This window comes from Zootermopsis nevadensis, unplaced genomic scaffold, assembly GCF_977971745.1.
Source record: "Zootermopsis nevadensis isolate Lab colony 2312 unplaced genomic scaffold, Znev_1.0 Znev_ptg000011l, whole genome shotgun sequence".
Classification (NCBI taxonomy): Eukaryota; Metazoa; Arthropoda; class Insecta; order Blattodea; family Termopsidae; genus Zootermopsis; species Zootermopsis nevadensis.
Window position 1 is genome coordinate 9529791 of NW_028259143.1, and position 20673 is coordinate 9550463.

At 39.3% G+C, this 20673-nt stretch overlaps 1 protein-coding gene across 6 annotated transcripts in view; it reads right to left on the minus strand.

Moving 5' to 3' along the window:
• The window catches only part of klu (zinc finger protein klumpfuss), a 214985-nt gene that overhangs the window by 126515 nt on the left and 67797 nt on the right, over positions 1 to 20673 (minus strand). For 4 of the 6 annotated variants that reach the window (XM_022061212.2, XM_022061209.2, XM_022061211.2 and 1 more), the window contains one exon: positions 1886 to 14593. The exons of 1 other annotated variant lie outside the window; for it this stretch is intronic. In XM_022061212.2, the coding sequence (XP_021916904.1) occupies positions 12523 to 14343 (1821 nt within the window). In that variant the 5' untranslated portion in view covers positions 14344 to 14593 and the 3' untranslated portion in view covers positions 1886 to 12522. Of the gene's footprint in view, positions 1 to 1885; positions 14594 to 19193; positions 19980 to 20673 lie in introns of those variants that run through there. One more of the 6 variants, XR_002542673.2, reaches the window with a different exon arrangement.

Sequence of the window (20673 nt, forward strand, 5' to 3'; positions counted from 1 at the left end):
CGAAATTTTGAAAATTGCATAGTTGGACTCATGATATGGGGTTAATCCCCCATCACAAGATCTATACGAAAGAACTCGTACAGTAAGAACTTTAGCAAGAGATGTTCAATAAAGCTTAGAAATGCTTTTCACTTAATCCGAATGTTCAATACCCTACTGAAAATTCTAAATCCTAATCTACAATCTGAGGACAGATCTCTTGGACTTAAAACTTTGTAACATGCAGTGTTATTAAATAATTTATTTATATTTATGACATAGTGACTGGCTACGGACTGGACGACCGGGGTTCGATGCCCGACCGGGGTCAGAGGATTTTTCCTGAAGACTCAGCGTCCACCCAGCCTTCTATCCAATGGGTACAGGGTCCTTTCGCGGGGGTAAATCGCGGCCGGGTCGTGATGCTGACCACTCACCCCCGTTTAGTGCCGAGGTCAAGAATGAGTGGAAACTATACCACCTCCCCCCCCCCCAAGCGCCTACATGGCTTATAGTGGGATAGCTTTACTTTTTCTACTTTTATTTATAACATAAATATATCTCGCCATTTTACTTCGGTGAGATGTATTTGGGCGTGACGGTAAGATCTCTGAAGTAAATAGATGTGAATGACGACAATACATTGCCGTCACATGCCCAGTTACTCGTATCTGTTCCGTAGGAGAATGGCCACGTAGGGTACCGTGGCGTGCAATGAGTTCTATCTCAGCAAAACATTGAAAATAAAGTGTAAAGGAGAGCTGAAAGAAATCCTCTTACTTGAGATGCGAATTGCTTGTAATTATCTGGTGCTCTTTTGTGTTGGGTAACGCTCCATAAGCACTGAGAGACTTATTGTAAAGTTCCGTGTTAACGCTGGGAATTTGAAACTTTGTAAGCAGCAAGGAACTCGCGCATCTGCTGTATCGCATTTTTACGTTGTGACATCTGTTATCGTGGGAGAAACAGTTTCGCTTCCACTGGGAAACGTTTTAGCATCCCCAGTCAGTATAGGTTAGGTTAGTTTGTAATTGAACTGTTGGACTGGATTCGTGCGCACTAGGAAAGCGCAGTCCTAACTCGCACGAAAAAAGTCATATGCGAGTGGGAACAGAAAAATAGTAGAAACATGTGGGATACTCTCGCGGAGTACACAACTCTTCCAAATACATTCTTTATAAATTTGTAATTTATTATGATCATTTATCTTAGACACAAATCTGTTTATTTCATCTTATCGAATTTGTCCTCAATTCATATGTAGAGAGAAACTCAGAAATATGTTATTAACAGAACTAATTATCAATAGATAGAAGCAGCATATTGATTTGTGTATTTTAAACATTAGAAGCCCACAAAACTGATAACGTTTAAAAGAAATTACTTCTTAAGTGGGATTTGAGGTTTTGACGGCGGTGAGTCCAAAGATGGCTGTCTCATGGGTACTTCTTAAACTCTAAATGTCGAGAATCCTTATTTATCTCGTCTTCTTCAATTTTCATTGAGATTGATGTTAAGGAAGTTACGATGGGCCAAATATGTAGCTAGAATGGGGACTAGAAATGCGAAACTTTGATAAGTAAACTTGTTGGAAGACGGCTACTTTTAAAACCGAGAAACAAATGGAATAACGATATATTAAGATGGATCGCATTTAATTTGGCTGTGAGGATGAAACTAATTAGAAATCACTCACATTATTGTCCATTTGGCGGGTTTTGTATTAGCGGTGTTGAACACCCGGTTTATACTGCCAGAGAATTACATAATTTTATAACAGTAAACTATAATAATCGTAATACTTCGAAACAGCTGATGAAATAGGGCGCAAGTTACAGCAAACGTACTGTCTCTCCATGCTTCAAGTGTGAGGAAGGTATGAAGTTTGATAAAAGGATTACTGATGTGCATATACACAAAGAATCATTTATTGAAAATATTATACATTACATACGGCATTCTCAAATACAAGCTCGACAGAGAGAATATATATGTATATAGAAGATAAACGTTGAGCAAATTTTAAGAAACTCGGTGTGGATAATGTTCACGCAGCTTCTGCCAACATAAACATGGCAGCTAGTCTAATCCACCCGCAAACCATCATCCTAGTTATCGAATTACACAATGTTTTAACATAAAATACATCAACCAGATCTTCATAATACTGTACAAATATGATTCAATAAAATTGTTTTCCATTAATAAATTTTCCAAACAAAACTTGGACACTTGACAAATCAGATAAGAGACATCCAATGCTTTTAGTAGACCATTTAAAATTGTAACAACTAACAAATGATCACGCAAGGGTTTTGCTAGCCTCAACAGCAACGACCATTCCTTAACGATATTGTTTTATAAACTTACAAATGTTAAATACTGACATTTTATCAAACGTAGAACAACTATTTTTAAGCCGAAGTAAGTGCCGTGTCAGAGATTATATCCCTTATTTAGGACAGAGGATATAACAGTGTACTGCTTGATTGGGACTAACACACACAATTGTTTAGATCAATGTTGAAATGATGCGTCTTTCACAAAAATTGCATGTCGAGTTTTCACATCCGTTAAGAATTTTACATTTGGTGGAAGGCACAAAACTGTCTCGGTACTGTTCTATGGTCTTACTTTCCAGAGATAACGGAATGTTTTACCAGTGTACCAGTATTCTGCCATTTTCTGTGAGACGCGAATTTTGGTATGAATTATCTCAAATACCGAAATAATTTTTCTGTGTTTTACAGTAACAGGTGTTTAATACTACAGAGATACCGAAAATTTTGACAACTATGCAGTCTTTAATGAAAACAAACACAAGCGAAAAGAGATGGTAAAAGATATCTGAAAGGTGTAATCGGTTTCATTATAGCACTAAACTATATTCTTTATATAAATAAATAATATATTAATACGCTTTTGTTTTTTAGGTAATAGCACTCCCCTTTACGTGAAAATAAGCTTCCCTGTATACTCCAATTATAAGTTCACAGATGTACGTATCATCAGAACATTTACTTGTACTTGTGATTTTAATGTAACCCATTAGTAATGCCAAGCTCCTATATCCCTGGAAAATTTGTGTTCGGCAGAATTAAACACAGTTTATACTGGCAGTGGCGGATTATATTCACTTCTTGTGATATCTTAAGTTTTCAAGGCGGTGATGATGGGTTCTGGCACAATACAGACTCGTCAGTAGATGCCAACGTTTCTAAGAAACATAGTCTCCATCTAAGAGGCGACAAAACTTAGAAGGGCATAATCATGTCCACTTCTTACTAACCACTAATTACATGAAGACGCAATGTATAGTTAACTGGGACAAGATTTTTTGACGGCTTTCAAATCATTATATAATTTGTAAATATTCATAGTGCTTAACAATAAAATACTGCTCATGACTATAATTTGAGCTTAGAGCAATTCGTGTTTTGTCTATTAAAACATTCGCCTCCCGGCCAAATTTCAGACAAATTCAGTAGGCCTTGCTGTTGAGACTGTACAGAAATTCGGCGAACAGTGAGAGTTGAAACACTGGTAAATGGAAGCAGCTGTAGCAAAACATATATTTCTTGTGCTATAGACCAACGTAACAGTTTGAGAATCTCAATGAGTTAATATTCTGCACATTCTAAATTTTTTTGAAAATCGATCTAGTTTTTAGTCAGAGTAACGAATAAAGAAATGAGATATCAGAGATTCTCAGGGCGGTGAAATTGTTGAGTGTGGTCTCCTGGGTTATGATTACGTCTAGTTTTGTAGGTGGTTACCAATGTGTCGCCACCATCTTCAGGGTGGAATGATTTAGTATCTTGTTTTGAGAAGGGTAACCAATGGGAAAGGACAAAAATGACAGGGGCAAATTTCATTATCGCTACTCTCCCCCCCCCCCCCCCCGGTTCTTCACAGTGCCATCCTTAAATTTAGATCCTTGTAAGGACATAGTAGGAGTTGCACATTACATGGGATCTATGCCAACTACTTTTTTCTGTACCCATTGGTCATATTATTCCTGTATAAATGTCCCACACCACTTTACTTACGAAACACTTGTAAGCGCCTACAAAACAACGCGATGCCATAACGCAGATTATGACCGACAAATAGGACAGCATTTCCTATACGTAGAATACTTTAGGAGAAATGCATCTCGAGAGAACTGTAAGATATTTTGCAAAAAAGTATCCGATCCTTGGTGTAGTGAAAAGATATATCGTGTGAAGAAAATACAGATTTGCGGTAAATTCATGAAAGACGGGAATACATTAATATGTACCACATTTCAAATGCGCAGTCTATACAGTTACATATTGAGAGGGAAGTGTGGTATTAGAATAAAATTACAGTTGATTTCAGTTTTGTGAAATTAAGGTTATTATTCAGACATTTAAAACAAATCACATCAAATTAACATCTAAATTCTTAATGTGCCTCCTTGTGTTATCAACTCTCTGTACTTTCAAATTCAAAAAATAAAAAATAGACCCTGATTACAATATACAAAGAGAACAACTACTTAACATCATCACAGAATCTTTCGGTTCCCAGGTACACTTTTAACATTTAAATCCCGACAGAATACCGTCCCTACTCGATTTCCCTGCAAATTAATAATCAGTTATATAGGCTATTATATTTTTAATTAAGAACAAATTATAAGTTGGCAAGTTCAAGTGTATAATTTGAATATTGTGTTTTAAATGTGAAAGTTCAAATCGGGTGTGATGTATAAAAGAAAGCGTTTCACTCCATAAAATGTAACAGGCAAAAGTTGACAGTAATTGAGCAAACGACGTGGAAAATATATGGAGTAACAAATTTCAGCTGCTAGATTCCTAATTGTATGTAGAAAGAAGTTGCTACTGAAAGACTTTTTATTATTTTTATCTTCTTATAAGTATGCACTTACGGATTACAGTTTCAGATACTAAGAAATATGCCATAAATTGATAAAATTGTAGTTTTAAGTTTATAAATGGCACAATATAAGAAATGTAGTAATTTCTACTCAAAAATTACACTATTTCTCCCACAATTCAATCTTTAACGCTTAGAATTATCATGTTACATTCCTCTCCCAAAAATATCGTGGACAATTTTAGCACCATTATTCTTTCCCACTGTCCAAGATTTAAAGAGACAAACAGCTTTTAATAAATACAGCATGAAAATCGCGTATGAGTGTATTGTCGTTTGTTTCACTCGTTGGCTAGAGACAGAATTAATTATCACTTCGCTAGCCAACAGAAGTGATCGCCCCTCCAAGAAAACGTTCGCTCCAACTTCCAGTTGGCCGTGAAAGTAGGCAAATGTCACTTGTTTCTGTAGCCAAAGGCTTCACATTATTTAACAACCAACAAGTCATGATATGTTACAAGTAAGTTACAAATATTACAATGTAGGCCTCATTATAATTTAAATATAATGTTTGGACACAAATTCAGAAATATGTTCTTCACGAACAAAGTGCTACGGAGTGGTGACAATTGTTAGGGAGAGAGGAAGGCGGTGTTGCAAACAGATAAGGAGTAAAAACACTTAATTATTGGGGAAAAAACATGTATGTCCATAGATGCTAACAATTTCTACTACAACATAACATCATTAATAAACTGGTATCATCGTTTTGTACTCTTTGAGGCATATTAAAAATGCAGCCAATTTTTATAATAAAACAAAGAAATTAATAATTAATGTTCATTATGAATCATGAAAATATATTGGATGACATAAATAATAAAGAACAAGTTTGATGATCAAAATATTTACCTTAAAACAATCTACCTCGATAATGTACATTGGCAGTAAATCCAAATTTACAATAAGAATATACCTTCCCTGAAAGAAGGTTTCAAAAAGGGTAACAAAATAACTTATTATGTATTACACTAATCTGGCACAAATATTTATTCCTCTCATATCAACCGATCCGTAAGACAACACTGAAAAATTCAACATGGTTTCCAACGTGTGAACATGACAGGAAGCCAAAATGAAAGACATTTTACAACTGACGAATAGAGGATTATGAACGAACAGCAAATAATTACTTACACTCATAATGAAAATTATTTGTTTCTCTCTCTCTCTCTCTCTGGTAGGTTAAACACTCAACATATCGATTTTTAGAGAGCTATACGTAAGAGTATATAAGCAATATATATATAAATCACAACTCGCCATGTTTAAACCATCTAATAATGCCCTATATCATTGATTACTGTTTTCAATTAATCTCCTATGTGGGAAAGGTCACATAACTATAAAATAATAACAATGTCTGCTTGAAATGGCACAACAGTGTGGCACGTTCTTCGGAGTGTTGTTTCATCCATCTCGTTCTGTTTCGCATAGACAGACATAGAATCATTGCTAATTTAAAGGTAAATTAGTTTTCGTATAGGGATTAAAGTTTATTAAATAATTAAACACGTAAAAAGTGCAAAAAAGGTGGTATAACCTTATAAATTGAATTAAAACACTGGCATATTTAATCTTCAACGGGAAGTAATTGTTGCACGCGAAAATACAACTGTCCGTTCATTGTATTTGGCACAATAAGCAATGGGTAAAAGTTGTAGCCACATAAGGCCTTCTTGATGCTATTTCCGTGGTTAGATGAACGTTATAACGAGCAAGGCGGAAATCTTCTTACACTTAACTGTTTTGGTTGAGCATGTGTTAATTCTGTTATGATTTCATGTCACATTTCTGAAGTCCCTACATTTCGCAATGCAATTAAAGTATGCGTAAGGATTCAACAGTTTGACAATGCGCTAAACTGAAATAGCATCAAGCAGTCTCATTAGAGAGCAAAATATCTTGCATCTTAGCATTGAGTAATGTTTAAAAATGACATAAAGACATATTACTGATATTAATCTCTAATATTTGTTCGTTTGTCGTTATAGGGAATGTTCATTGACATATTCATTTTTACAAATATTTACATTTATGCAGGCAGGTTACGCTTAAAATGAAATAACTCTTGTGAATCTACTAGTTGCAGTTCGGTTAAGTCACTAATTAACATGTGGCATAATTACGCTTCTACATATCAATCTATTTTAATAACAGAGTACATATTAATGGCTTGAATAGTCGTCTATAAATTGCCACCACAGAGAGAATCCTTATGGGTATTAAAATAGAAGTTAAGAAAATATCGGATTATTTTAATCTAGAAGAGCTGAATAAAAATGTAAATAATCCAGTCTGTTCTTAAAAGACTCTTGTCACTTAGTCTCGTTCAAACCGAAAAGGGGAAAGAAATTTTTGTACCACGTTTCTGCAAGAAGAAAATGCCATATATATTTCAGTAAGCATTCAGGTGATCATGGCAGCGAGTATGAAGTTGGTTGTCTTCCGGGCTTTTGCCTCGTGTAGTCTGATTAGCCACTTATAGCCCCGATGGACGCAGCAAGGACATCTGAAACGTCGGTAAACTTCTACCAGATTATACGACGCAACAACCCAGAATATAACCACACTCCTCAGTCATTTCATTCATGACCCGACGAAAAAAATAAATTAATAGAAAAATGTGACACACTTCCAGTGTTAAAAGCATAAAATGAAATACATTCTCCTTACATAACATGACGCTTACACAGACAATAAATTTTTCGTAGCCCGTAACCGCCTAGCTTTTAAACACTGAAAGAATTTAAATCATACGTAACTCAAAATATTTTGCAGAACGCTGTACTCATTAGCTTTACTTGCATAAATCGTTCAGAAGTTAAATTAACCGTTCAAAGTCCAATAGTGTGTGCCCCACTTGCTTCAGCGATCGGTAATAATTAATTTTTATTTGTGTGTTTTGTATGATTCCCACTGTAAACAGCGATTATTTCCTTAAACAGAATTAAAAAGTTGATATATGTAACAGAGACGTGTCGTGTTTTCTTTGTGGTACGGACTGAATTATTAAATATTATTTACATAATCGCCGGCTTCAGAGGGTTGCTTCATATTGACATAACAAATTTTGACTTCACTTTATTATGAAAGAGAAAACTTCTCCAATCTTAACGTCCATACATTCAGCAATACTCATTATTTCCGCGCGGCAACTAATATATAGGACTTTGTGCCAGTTGTGGGCAGTTCAGCCTTGCTTTCGACGTCTTAACGGTCAAAAGACATGACAGTCAGAGTGTAAGTTAAATTTAATCCAGTTCAACGTGTGTGGACAACCTCGCAGTTCGGCCTTGTATTTGACATATTAACGGCTGCCAGAATTCGTATAAAACTTTAATCACGTTCAATACGGTATCCTTTACGTTGTGATGTTCACGCCCCAATATCCGAGCCTACACGGTCGTCATCTGTGACGCACAGTGATTGAATTTTTAGCACAAGGTCTATAATAGATATCAATTGGGCTGAGTGATTTATCGATTTCTAACAGAATAAATCATGCTGGTCCCTTATACGGATTTTAGTGGGCCGTTGCCTAGTATTACCTAACTTCTATACTTAAGTAATCAGAAGCAATTTCTAGTATGTATCATTTAAAGTCGACTTGGTCTTCGTGGGTGACACTTTTCTTGCGCTCAAAGACGAGATACTCAAATGGCCGCGGCCAAAGGTGGACACTGGAATTGCGTAATAGGCAGGCAGGACTGGTAGATGGCTGTCTTCTTCGTTGTAACTCTATATATTCTGGTTGAATTTCACCAACATTTCAAATGATAACTGGTCGCCCTGATGATGGAAGCATTAAAAACCTCTGAAACGCTGGTAAACTTCTACCAGAATATATAGAGTTACAACCCAGAAGACAGCCAACTTCGTAGTCATATTTATTGGCCTGTTACAGATCATAATTTTGTGTTTAATTTAGCGAGAAACGCCAGAAATCGTTCTGGTAAAGTGGAGGGGAAGTGGGAAAATTTTGGTACTGCTACATTACAGGTCCAGTGAATAGCCAAAGACACGTAAATCAAATATAGTAGACCTGAAGTTCAAAAACATATAAATACGTAATATTTTAACGCTGGAGTTGAATTACGAGTAGAATAGTAACGTATAGGCTGATTCTCATAACTTAATTTTATGTAAACAGCATAAAACCAGTGAACAGCAAAGTCTAAAGCAAAAAAAAAGCTGACGCATAAAACCTAAAAGAAAGGAGTGATGCTTATTTGGAATATAATTTTAATTCGTGAATTTTATAATATTTTAACACTACAGTTTAGCGCGTTGTAAAAACAACAGATTTTATTTGAACACAATAGCTTATAGAAACTTTAAAATGGTTTTTTTAACTCCACATATTGAATGACGATATATAACGTAAAGGTCTAAGGTGTAGATAATAATAGTTTTGTCCAACGGTTTAATATAGAAATGGATTATCTGAAACATCGGTGTAATACACACAGTTGACTTTGTGAAATAATTTTTAATGAGGCGAGAAAATGAGGATGACTATTTTTTCCGAATTACATACACAAATCTTGTGCCAAAAAAAAGCTCGTAATGAACAAAAAACCACTTTAAGCTTTGCGAACACTAACAATAAATATTAAATTCTATAGACAAATGACCTTGCTCCTGACATATTAACGAGAGTGACCCGATTCCCTATTTCCTCTCTCGAAAATCGATAAGGAGTTAGCAAGGTCGAGACGCGTCGCGGCTGTAAACATCACTGACTTGTGCTGGCCTCTGGCGTCCTCCATGACGTGGAGATGTTAAGTTGAACAATAAGAGCTTTATTATAATTTTGGCATTTTATTTTGTGTTGGTACAATATTGGAGAGTTTCACTCAGTTATCAAAGACTGGAGGGAACTTTGTAACATTTCACTTCAAATTATGGAAGAATAAAGGCTTCAAACAGGCAAGGTATTTCCTTCAAGATTTTATACTTTTATATCTCGAAAGTGAGCTGTGCCATGGTGCAACCTACATTATAATACTGTTTTTTGTTTCTTTGAACGTTCCATAATTTCTTCCACTTAATTTCAGACTATTTACCATTTCAAAATGTGTCACTTAAAAGTGCTAACCCCATTTTAGGATGTTGCTATCTAACTATAGCACTAACTACCTAACTAACTAGATGGCTTACCAAACCCGAAGGTTCCTCACCTAAGGCCCGTTTCACACTGACGACCGGTCGCTGAACGACCACCAGGTAGAAAAGCTAAGTACGAGCTTACACACGAGGGCGACCACGACCAATGGCCGCCGTCGACCAACAAGAGTTGAGCGACGCACAGGAGACCAACGACCACGAGATACATAGATGGCAATCACGTGTTCACATTGCGGGCGACTCAGTCAGCGACCAGAGCTCAAAGACGTGACATATCCATTGTTTCTTGTTTTCTCCCGTCCTGTTCATGTCACTCAAGTGATCGGTATGTCATGCGTTTTGATACAAAAAGATTTATTTCGGCCGTAGAGTCACGAAGAGCCATTTCGGACCTTGGAAGTCCCAATTATGCAAATAGGGAGTTGAAAAAAGGGTGCACCTAATGTTTTCTACTACTCTTTTTCCTGTTTCTTTTAGTGGAACGAATTTTTATCATTATAGTGATCTCCTCGACGTCCATACTGCTTGAATGCTTCCAAAGTACTGAGGCTGAGGCCTCTGTCTGCGCTGGTTTCCTCGTTTGGTCGCTGATGGTTTTGGTCGTTCAGCGATTGGGTCGCCGGCGACCGGTCGACAGTGTGAAACGGCCCTAATTAACCAAAGCCCCCACCGGACCCTGTCCCGGGCCAACAAAATCCAGTCTCCTTCAACTCCTATCTCCCATAGATCCCGCCTGAGATTATCCTCCCATCTACGTCTAGGTCTCCCCAGCGGTCTCTTCACCTCAGGCTTCCCATCTGCTACTGGCACTAACATTTACAAATCTGTAAGTCAAGTGGAGGACAATAAAGGGATCGAAGACGGTTATAATTTGCGAAATGAAATCAATGAAGAGTCTCTGGTAGACAGAAATATTTTCACTATATTAAGCTCCATAACTGAAAGCAAAATTGGAGACATGAAATACAGTAGCTTTTGTACAATTTAATGTTTATTTATAGATGTGGAAACGGAGATGTAGTTTAATTTGATTGGTTTATCACCTTCTGCATAGTGCGACGTTATAATATTAAGCGTTTCCTGCTTGCATCAAAACCGCTTGATAACAGTTATAAATAAAAGAGGAAAATTGGAAAGCATTTCAAAATCTGGTTCAGCAAAATACCTTAACAAGATTTGATTTTAACCGCCGCGTTACAAATTAGGCCTTACCACGAGCCCAAAAAACAAAAACCAACTACAATTGCTTTCGTCCATCAGCAGTAGCAGAGGAAGATATATCACGGCTTATTAAAATTCTACACTAAAAACAACCAACACGTGACATGACAGACGGCCAACACAAAAAGACGCGGGCACAGTAAAAATACTATTTGTAGAGCAAGATGTCTTTGTAAGGGTTCGAGATTATTAGTTTCAAGTAAAGAGATTCAAGTTTGGACAAGCGTTTTGTAACTGCTAGATATATTTACTTTTGTTTTTAATCAATGTGCCACCCCTCCATAGTTTTCTCAAGTAATTGTCCATCTATAGGTGTATAACGTACAAGCCACATGGACGTTTTGGAAGTTAAACTGAAAAAGTTTTACTGCAGGAGGAAAACTGGCAATTAGAATCTAGTTATAGTACTTGAAAGCGAGTTGCGTAAATCTGCGCCTTTACTGTTACGCCATTTTGAGCTCCAGAGCGCAAAACAGTCGAATCTATATTTATGGGGGAGGAGGCACTAATATAAGTGAGAACAGATTAATAAAAGCATGCAATAATATAAAAAATTGGCTTGTCATTCACATAGTTATGAACGGGATTATATTTTAACAACCCATCGGGGAAGAAACATTCTTGTGGAGAGTATGGTATTTGATGAAACAAAGCACCTTTTTTTAAAAAAATGTATATACAATGATAAACCGCAGTTGTTACAATCGGCCGACGGTGTATTTTGTACACGTGAGTTTGAGTCAACAATTTCTTGCCATATACCATCGAAGAAACTTAACATGACAACATCAATGAAACAAAGTTAAAACTTCCCGAATTCCAAGCGAAGAAACCGATTGGTTTAAGTGTCAGCCTCATCACAACCTCCTCTTATTAGAGTACATTCATGAACCCCGGTGAGCATTCATCATATTTAACGTAAACCTACAATTCGCTTGCTTACATTCTACGGGCATACAACTCAAGGAGTGTCACATTCTTTTCGGCGCAGAGGTCACTGTACGCATGTCAATGTACATTTTGGTCCAAAACTCCCACTCATACAAACTGTAAATCTTACTCAGAAAAGCACTTTTTTATAAAGGTTGTGAGAATGTCCTGCCCAACCTTTAAATACCTGTTTGCTACGGATGGGACCAAGATGAACAATGCCATTTACACTATTGTAATTATCATGCAGCTACAAATATACTGGTGCGCTGCCTTACTGGTTCTCACGTGTTAAACGGGAGATTTTTGCCATGCAGTAAACATGGCGTAAAATGTACGTCAGTCACAATCATCTTCGACAGAAGAAGTGTCCATGGGCGAGTGCACGGACAATGAGCTGAGCGCCTGAGAGGGAGAAAGTGATATATCAGAAGTGATCACGTGGTCCTCGACAGTTTCGGAGCTAGAGTGACCACCGCCACTACCTGGTTCATATCGCGCGTGGGTCCTCATGTGCCGCGTGATCATATCCCGTCGGCACGCAGCGTATGGGCACTGTGGACATTTATACGGCTTCTCGCCCGTATGCGTGCGTTGATGCGTGGAGAGGTGATCCGAGCGCGAGAAAACCTGTCCGCAAACCCTGCACGTGTAAGGTTTCACACCCGTATGGAGGCGTACGTGTCGAGTTAACATGTCGCTGCGCGCGAACGACCGCTTGCACATGCCGCAGAGGTAAGCTTTGGCGGAAGAATCAGGGGTATGCTGTCGCGTCTTGTGCCTCGAAGCCATGTGCTTAGCTAGCCGATCGTGGAGGCTGAACATCTGGCCACAGTGGGGGCACACGTATGCCACGTCAGCACCGGGTGGCATCTCCTCTACTACGGGAGACACCTCAATGTTATAGCGCACTGCCACAGACTCCTTCGTGGTGGAAGATGCAACGTCTCCTTTCACGATGGGCACAGTGACGACTCCCCGCGGCGAAAGATAACCCGGTGGCAGCAACTGCATCGGCGGTGGAGGCAGCTCTTTGGGTGGAGGCGGTACGAAGTCCGATCTTGCATTTCTCGCCACTCGCTCACGACTCCCCTTCATGGACAGATCCAGCGGTGAATCTTGCAGCGAAGAATGTTCCGACTCCAGCGAGCCTCCTTTTCCATGGTGAGACATTTGCTGTAAAGTGGGAGGATGAGACATCGTTCTGCCGCGCTGCCCCAGCACTGTTCCTGGACTCTGCGCCCCACTCACTGCGTTCCCTTTCTCCAACCAATCCGGAAGGTCCGAATCCGAATGGTTCCGTTTGTGGAATACATCTGGGTACTTGGTTTGCAGGAAGCTTTCGAAACTCTGTGTAGGAGCAACTATTGGAGACTTTGGGGTTTGAGGATCAACGAAAGAAGGCGAGAACAATCTGTCTTGGGCTTGTGGAAAGAGGCCACTACCTATCGGGCATAAAGTGCAGGGATAACCAGAATAGCTGGGCTGAAGACTGAAATGCTGTTTCTCATGTTCTGCAGGAGGCTCAACAAAATTACGGACTAGTGACAGCGCTGGAGGAGGGATGCAGATGTTTCCACCATCCATCTTCCCTTCAGTACTACTGTCTTTAATATTCAGTGGGCTGAAACTCATTCTGGATGAGTTGGGCGACTTGTCGGAGGAGGACGCTGGACAAAACACGTCCTCTACTTCGCTCGAGATGGCGCCGTAGTGATAACGCTCTCTGTCCGCGCTATCACAGCGGAGTTCTTCTTCACCGTGGTGGGGCGCCATGTCTCGTCCGGCCTGGTCCTGAGGCTCGGGGTGGCGACCACTGAACATGTGTTCCGGCGTCTTCAGAACATGGGCCGGCGCTCTGAACTCATTCTTGTCGATATGGTTGTTGTTGTTGTTATTGTGGGCGTTGTTATTCGGTGACCGCTGCCCTGTGCAGGACACTTGAATCGCGAGTTTGTCTACCACCTGACTCAGACGCTTTCTTTTCCCCTGCTTGTTGTTTCTGCAGTTGTTATTAGTGGCGTATGGGTGGTTATTGTTGCTGAAATTCTTGTCACCATGTCGCTGGTCTGTCTGCACGAGATTCTGAGTTGTTGCTGCTGCTGTTGTCGCCGTCGCCGCCGCAGTAGATTCAACCTGGGTCTCGGCCATCGTCATCATCACACGGGGGCGTCGGGACGCCGCGTTCCCGCGCCCCACCTGTCTTCTCTGTGGACGACAGAGCGCGCACTGGCAAAGCCCCCAGGCCAAGACCAATTGCTGGCGTCAGAATTGCTCATTGTAAACACATTGGATGGCGCAGCACTGTCCCAGGTACTGATAATATTGCATGAACTGGATGCAGAATGCACACTGGCAAAAATACATACGCAGTGTCCTCTACACTGCAACAGCTGAGCAGATACTCCACCTGGAACAATAAGAACGCTTAGTGAAACGATCGTACAACCCATGTGACAACTTCAGCAGTAGGCCTACTGTGTGCTCATAACAAGAATCTAAACCATTACATGCTTACATTTCGAAGAAACCGTTCCCCACAGACGTTTAAATGTAGACCTGCATACAATCGTTGCACAACTTAGACCGTCTTGCCAGTTCTTTTTTCTTAAGACGTTGTTATTCATCAAAATAACAGATTAAATTATAGTTTGTAGACTTTAATGTTTGTGCTTCTGGACTGAATGGTAGCAAATTGGATGTCCGCTAGCTGGCTCTTATAAACACGGTAATGAACCTTCATGCATCGTAAAATGCAGGGAATCCTCGACCATCTGAACAAGTATTGGTTTCTAATGTTAATGGAAGAAGAGGGGTTTTGATAACAGGGTACTGCGGAGAACATATGGACCCCCAAGTTGGATAAGTTACAGGAGGCTGGAGAAGACCGAACATTGAGGAACTCTACAATTTGTGCAAGTCAAAGATACTAATACATTTACATCGAGGAAGACGAGATATGTTAGTCATATTGCGCGCATGAGTGACATACAGGCTATTTGGAAGGATTAAGGGTGGGTGGAAAAATGAAATTAAAATTTATCTTGAGGAAATAAGGCGGAAAGTTGAGGATTTAATTCATAGGGGTCAGGAGAAGGACAGGTGTCGGACTCCGACGAAGACAGGAATGAGCCATTGGTTTCCATAAAAACCTCGTAATGCAGTGACTAGCTGAATCAGTGGCAGTTTCTCAAGAAGGACTATTGCTCATGTAGTTAGTTTAACATACAATTTTATGAATGGGTGTCGATCCGTGGAACCACTGGAAGACATGTCGCCAGAGACAGGAGAGAGTAACCGATATGTGAAGCTGTGGGAGGATAGCCAGCGCATGCAGTGACTGCAACGCCGTGAGACATCAGAACACGTGTCTGCAATGTGGTGCACTGCGGACAGTCTGCTGCGCTCGAGTAGGCGCGAGGAGCGATGCGGGGGCGAGTGCCGCGTAGTCAATACCTGCCAGCAGTTGTGACCCACTAAGCGTGACCACTTAAAAAACACACATCCATCACGTTACTGAACGTGGTCAACGAACCTCATCAGTGTCCTGGAAACCAGGCCCCAGAGATCGGTTGTTCCGTCTCATAATTTTCGTGGTATTCCTCAGTCCCTCTGGATACATTTTCGGTTGATACGGAATTAGCCCGAACGTCAGAATCGAGTGGTTAACGCTCCTGTCTCTTGTTTGGGAGGTCCCGGGTTCAAATTTCGTCCCAGCAGCAGATTATCTCTACGTTTGTAGTGGATTTTACTCAGTCCTTCCAGGCAATTCACCGGGATAGGTCATGTCCACTTCTTCGCACCTGCTTTCCAGTTTATTACTTACCATCCTATCTTTTTACACTGAGCTTTTATGAAATGAGTCGTAAAAATACCAAGAAGAAAGAAATAACAAAAAGGTATAAACTTATAACCAAAGCGTTGAGACATTTTCGCAGTGGTCAGTGACGTCAGACAACCATCTCATCGACTTAATATTATCTCACAAGTTAACGTATGGGGGCAAAAGGAGAACTACTTTAGACCCAACTCTCTCCCCTCCAGCCTCAAAATACTTGCGCCATTCTACTTCGTGTCACTGATACTTAAAAATAGGTCGTGAACATTTCCTTCCACGTCGTTTCACCCGATAAATTAGTCGTCCTGCCACTCGAGGAGATATAACAGATGACCCAAGAAATGTACCATACCAAGCAGTAGTGCCTGCCATCAAATTAATTTGTTACGATAATAAGGAAAGAATCTCGTTATCACTCACTCTTTGATAACAACAGGAAAAGCAAACGTCGATAACACTAAAGCCCGCAACTGGAAAGACACCGAGACAGTTCAGTTAAGTTTAGAACTTCACCACATACTCAACTATCTTCTTAAACATTCTAATATCACCATTCAATCTCCCACTTCAAACCCCTTCCAAGAAGTACTGCCATTAGAATTCTGTAGGACCTCCCCCCCCCCACAAAAAAAAAAGTAGACTGCGTGTCAGAAGCAATTGATTTATTCATTTTAAGAGTACTAGACGAGCTATATAAACAATGAACTTTCCTTTCTATGAGCCGTTCTTCAGTAATTTCTTTATTTTAGAATAAAGTGTATATGTTCTTCCGCACTTATTTTCTAAGTCACTGTAAGGTAGATCTATGTTTGTCCTTTTTCTACAACTATATTCAACTAAAGAACTTTGTTGTTTATGAGTTACAATCGAAGACAACAGAATAACAATTTAATGTATCTATGCTTCCCTTGATTTAATCAGGAAGTCTTATATTTGATCAATTTTACTCTCAGGCGATTAAGGGAGGAAACGTTTGATAATTATTTATTAACTGTTGTTATATCGCATTCTGCCAAATTTTTGGCACCCCGAATATAGCGCGGGCCCTTGTTTTGAAGGGTTTAAATAAAATTAGGGCGTGGGTCTTGGTCTTTTGGATACTGGGATTGTGGTTTCGAATCCCTCTCATGGCATGGAGTGTTCGTCCTCAACTTTCGGTGTTGTGTTCCCTCCTATCTTGTGTAGGCAGAGCTCTTAAGATGGAACGACCTCCTCTTCTGAGAAGGCTTACTAACTCTCGGGAAATATGGTAACCCTTTCCAGAAGACAACAAAAATTAATTCATGATTTGCACATAAATTCCAAAATTCTGTAATTTGTTCTCGTCACATGTTACCAACTAGAACAGCTGCTACCAAATAATGGATTATAGTCTACTTAATACTATACCCTCCCCACTAGCAACTTACTATTCCTAAGACTCAGTCAAGCTACGGTTCGACTGTAGTTACATAGTCCGCCATTCAAGCAGGAATACGGAGCCAAGTTCCTTATCTGCATTGTCGATAAACACTTCAGGAGCGAGGGGTGGGACGTAGAATACAAACAGAAATAATTTTCTCAGACTAAAAACAACTTGGCATTTGACATTCAAATGTCTTGGTACTAAAATTTAAGACTTTCAATGAATGATATTTTTAACTTATAATGAACGACATTAATCAGCACAGGTCTCAGTGGAAAGGACGCAGTACCAGCTTCTAATGTTTTCATCAGCCGCTCCAATTCAGTGTCGTGGAAAATTTCAAAATATCGGTCCCAGTTCTGTTTGAAAAGTGTCGATTTTTTCTGGATTGTAACGCCGTATGGACTTGTAAGTAGAAGGATACCAACTTTGCCGAGACAATATTCTTTCTCCATCTTAAGTCCTTAAAATGGAGACATTATTCTTCTCCTAAACTCTGATATCTACTAACAAGTCCACACGGCGTTATAACCCAGAAGACCAATATCGAACGACACCTTCACTACCTTGAAAACGGAAAACTATTTGAGACCTACATTGTAAAATTAAACTTTATTCTCCTTCTGCATCAATTCTTATTGAGGGGTATGTTCTACAGACGCAAGGCTCTAATACTTGATTCACGATTCGTTTCATAATTCTGTCTGAAAAATATTGAAATTAAATACATAAAATGTGAAATTTAAGGCAACGAAATTAATAACGCAGAAGGAATCACACATAAGTGTTTCTTTAGTATGTCAGTTCTGAGGACTTATATGTGAGCTAATTTAAATCGTCATATGAATTAATGCTTTCCGTTTAGATACAGACTAACACCTGCCTTCTGCTGTAACAGCAGGACCTCGTGTACGTAGGGAAGCGAACTACCAGGAGTTCCCTTCTCTACGTCACTGAGAGCTAACTGTTTCTGTGTGTGACTGACTGCCTTGTCGATTTCAAAGAAAATATAAGCAGTACACGATATAGTTTAGATACCAAAACTTGATGAAAACGCAGTTTGTAATTATATAATTATCTCGGCTTTGTGTGTGTGTCTAATAAATGTACTGTAACATATCTTCTTGGTGATTGACTGGTATTTCTTGAAAGTTGGTGTCATTCAGTCGGTAAAAGTTTATTGTCTTCATAAAACCAGCTGTTGACCTTGTTGGAGCTAGTTTGATCTACTTCTGACCTTCGCCTCCTGCTTGTCAGAGATTAATTTTCATATCCTGCTATCTATGCCTAGGTTTCCCACATGGTCTTTTACATTCAGTACTTTCAGTCAATAATTGTACTAAAGCCATCTTTAAATATTTTTATCACATTCAGGTAAAATATTGGTAATATTGACGAGCCTTGGTTATTACTGTCTCGTTAATTACTAGTTTATAATTAATTTCAAGCGCCGTCGTGCATTCATAGTACATGGCGTTGTTACAATTCTTTGTTTCGGAGCAATGTAAAATTGTAGGTAGATGCCAAAGATTCGGATAAATATACTGTCGATTCTACGCGGCGCCAAAGCCCAGAAGATGATCTTGATCATGATCTTCACGGCCGTAAAAATCTCAAAGTGCATGTCCGTAACACGAACATTTCTGGACAATGTGTTAAAATTTGTGTACAATAAAGCTAATTCCATGATCGTTTAAAAAATTCGTGATGGGTGTGATGGTGGAAATGCCTTCCGACATCAATAATTCATGCTGGAAGGTGGGCAGAGGTTTGAAATCCATTACTCGGGTCATGATGACAATCTCTACACGCGTACCACAGACATCAAACACACTACGTCACGTATACCGGTTGAACCCCACCCACTCTACAACGTATTAATACGCCCCAGATTCGCGTAATCCATAGCAGTGGTAGATTTCGGGTCTGAGTGTCGTCTGACGCAATTTCAAGTGCACGGTACAGTCATAAGACGTCATTGGAAACTGCAATTGCAGTTTTATTCCTTATCACAAATAAAAATTGCTTACCAAGCGACATATAGGGAGGCAAATCACGATAAAGTTACAGTGTAATGGATTGGAAGTTGTTGGACATAACATCAACTCATTCAGTCATCGCAATAGTGTTAAGCACAATGTGACAGAATGAATTAAAATCAAAAGTGTAAGGACAATAAGACATTAGAGACAATAAAATACGTCTACAACTTCTCTTGGTTTTAAGAATTACGTCGAATCTTACACTTTTATACGTAACTTGTCACTCTACACGATATTTTATTTGTGCAGTTGTTAGTGCTAGTGTCAGTCTCTGCGCTTTAAAATCGAATTTCATGTTTTACAGGGGGTCATGGTTTCGGTTCTCAGTTCTGAGATAGATGATCCTGACAGGTTTTACATGGGTTTCTTCAGTCATTTCAGACAAATACCAGGGTCAGTATCATACACCAAACTACGACGGCTTCCTTCCAGATCCTTTCTCCAATTCATAATTTTCAAATCATCATACCGTTGGGCATTGCCTGCCTAACATACGTAGATGGAAAAACTTCTGTAAAGAAACAAGACTCGAAATTAATAAAAACTTTTTAGAAATATATAACCAAGTTAGACGTAACTGAAAAACTGTGTGTGCCCTGTTCAAGAATACCAATATAAAAACAACTTTTTGGCTCTTTGATTTGTTTCGTATCGGCCAGAAGTCATTAATATAACATTGGAATTAATTACAAATGAGATCATAAATTGTCAGTACACGTTTAAAAGGAAATGTGGCTAATTTAAAACCATTTTATATCGTGAAAACGTTTCTTAAGAAACCAAGTCACATTTACAGCTATTCAATGATGGCATTTAATACACATACTTAAAATTCATGAAACATGTGTTTAGGCAAGGTAGATGATTATAATCGGACAGGACAGGAAAGGAAACGTGTAAAGCGAATATTCTGTCATCTATCGACAAACATATCGATGCCAGAACTTTGACCAAAGAAGTTTCTTAATGTGCCTTACGTCTAACTGATCATTTTTAAAGGAAGCACACTCAGAAGTAAAAATTAAAGCCTGGGGGGGGGGGGGGAGGTATAGCTCCTATTAACCTCGGCACTAAATGGGGCTGAGTGGTCAGCATCACGCACCGGCCGGCTTTACCCCCGGAAAATGACCCCGATACCCACTGGATAGGAGGGTGAGTGGGCCCCAGAGCTGGACGCAGAGGCTAGAGGAAAAATCCTCTGCCCC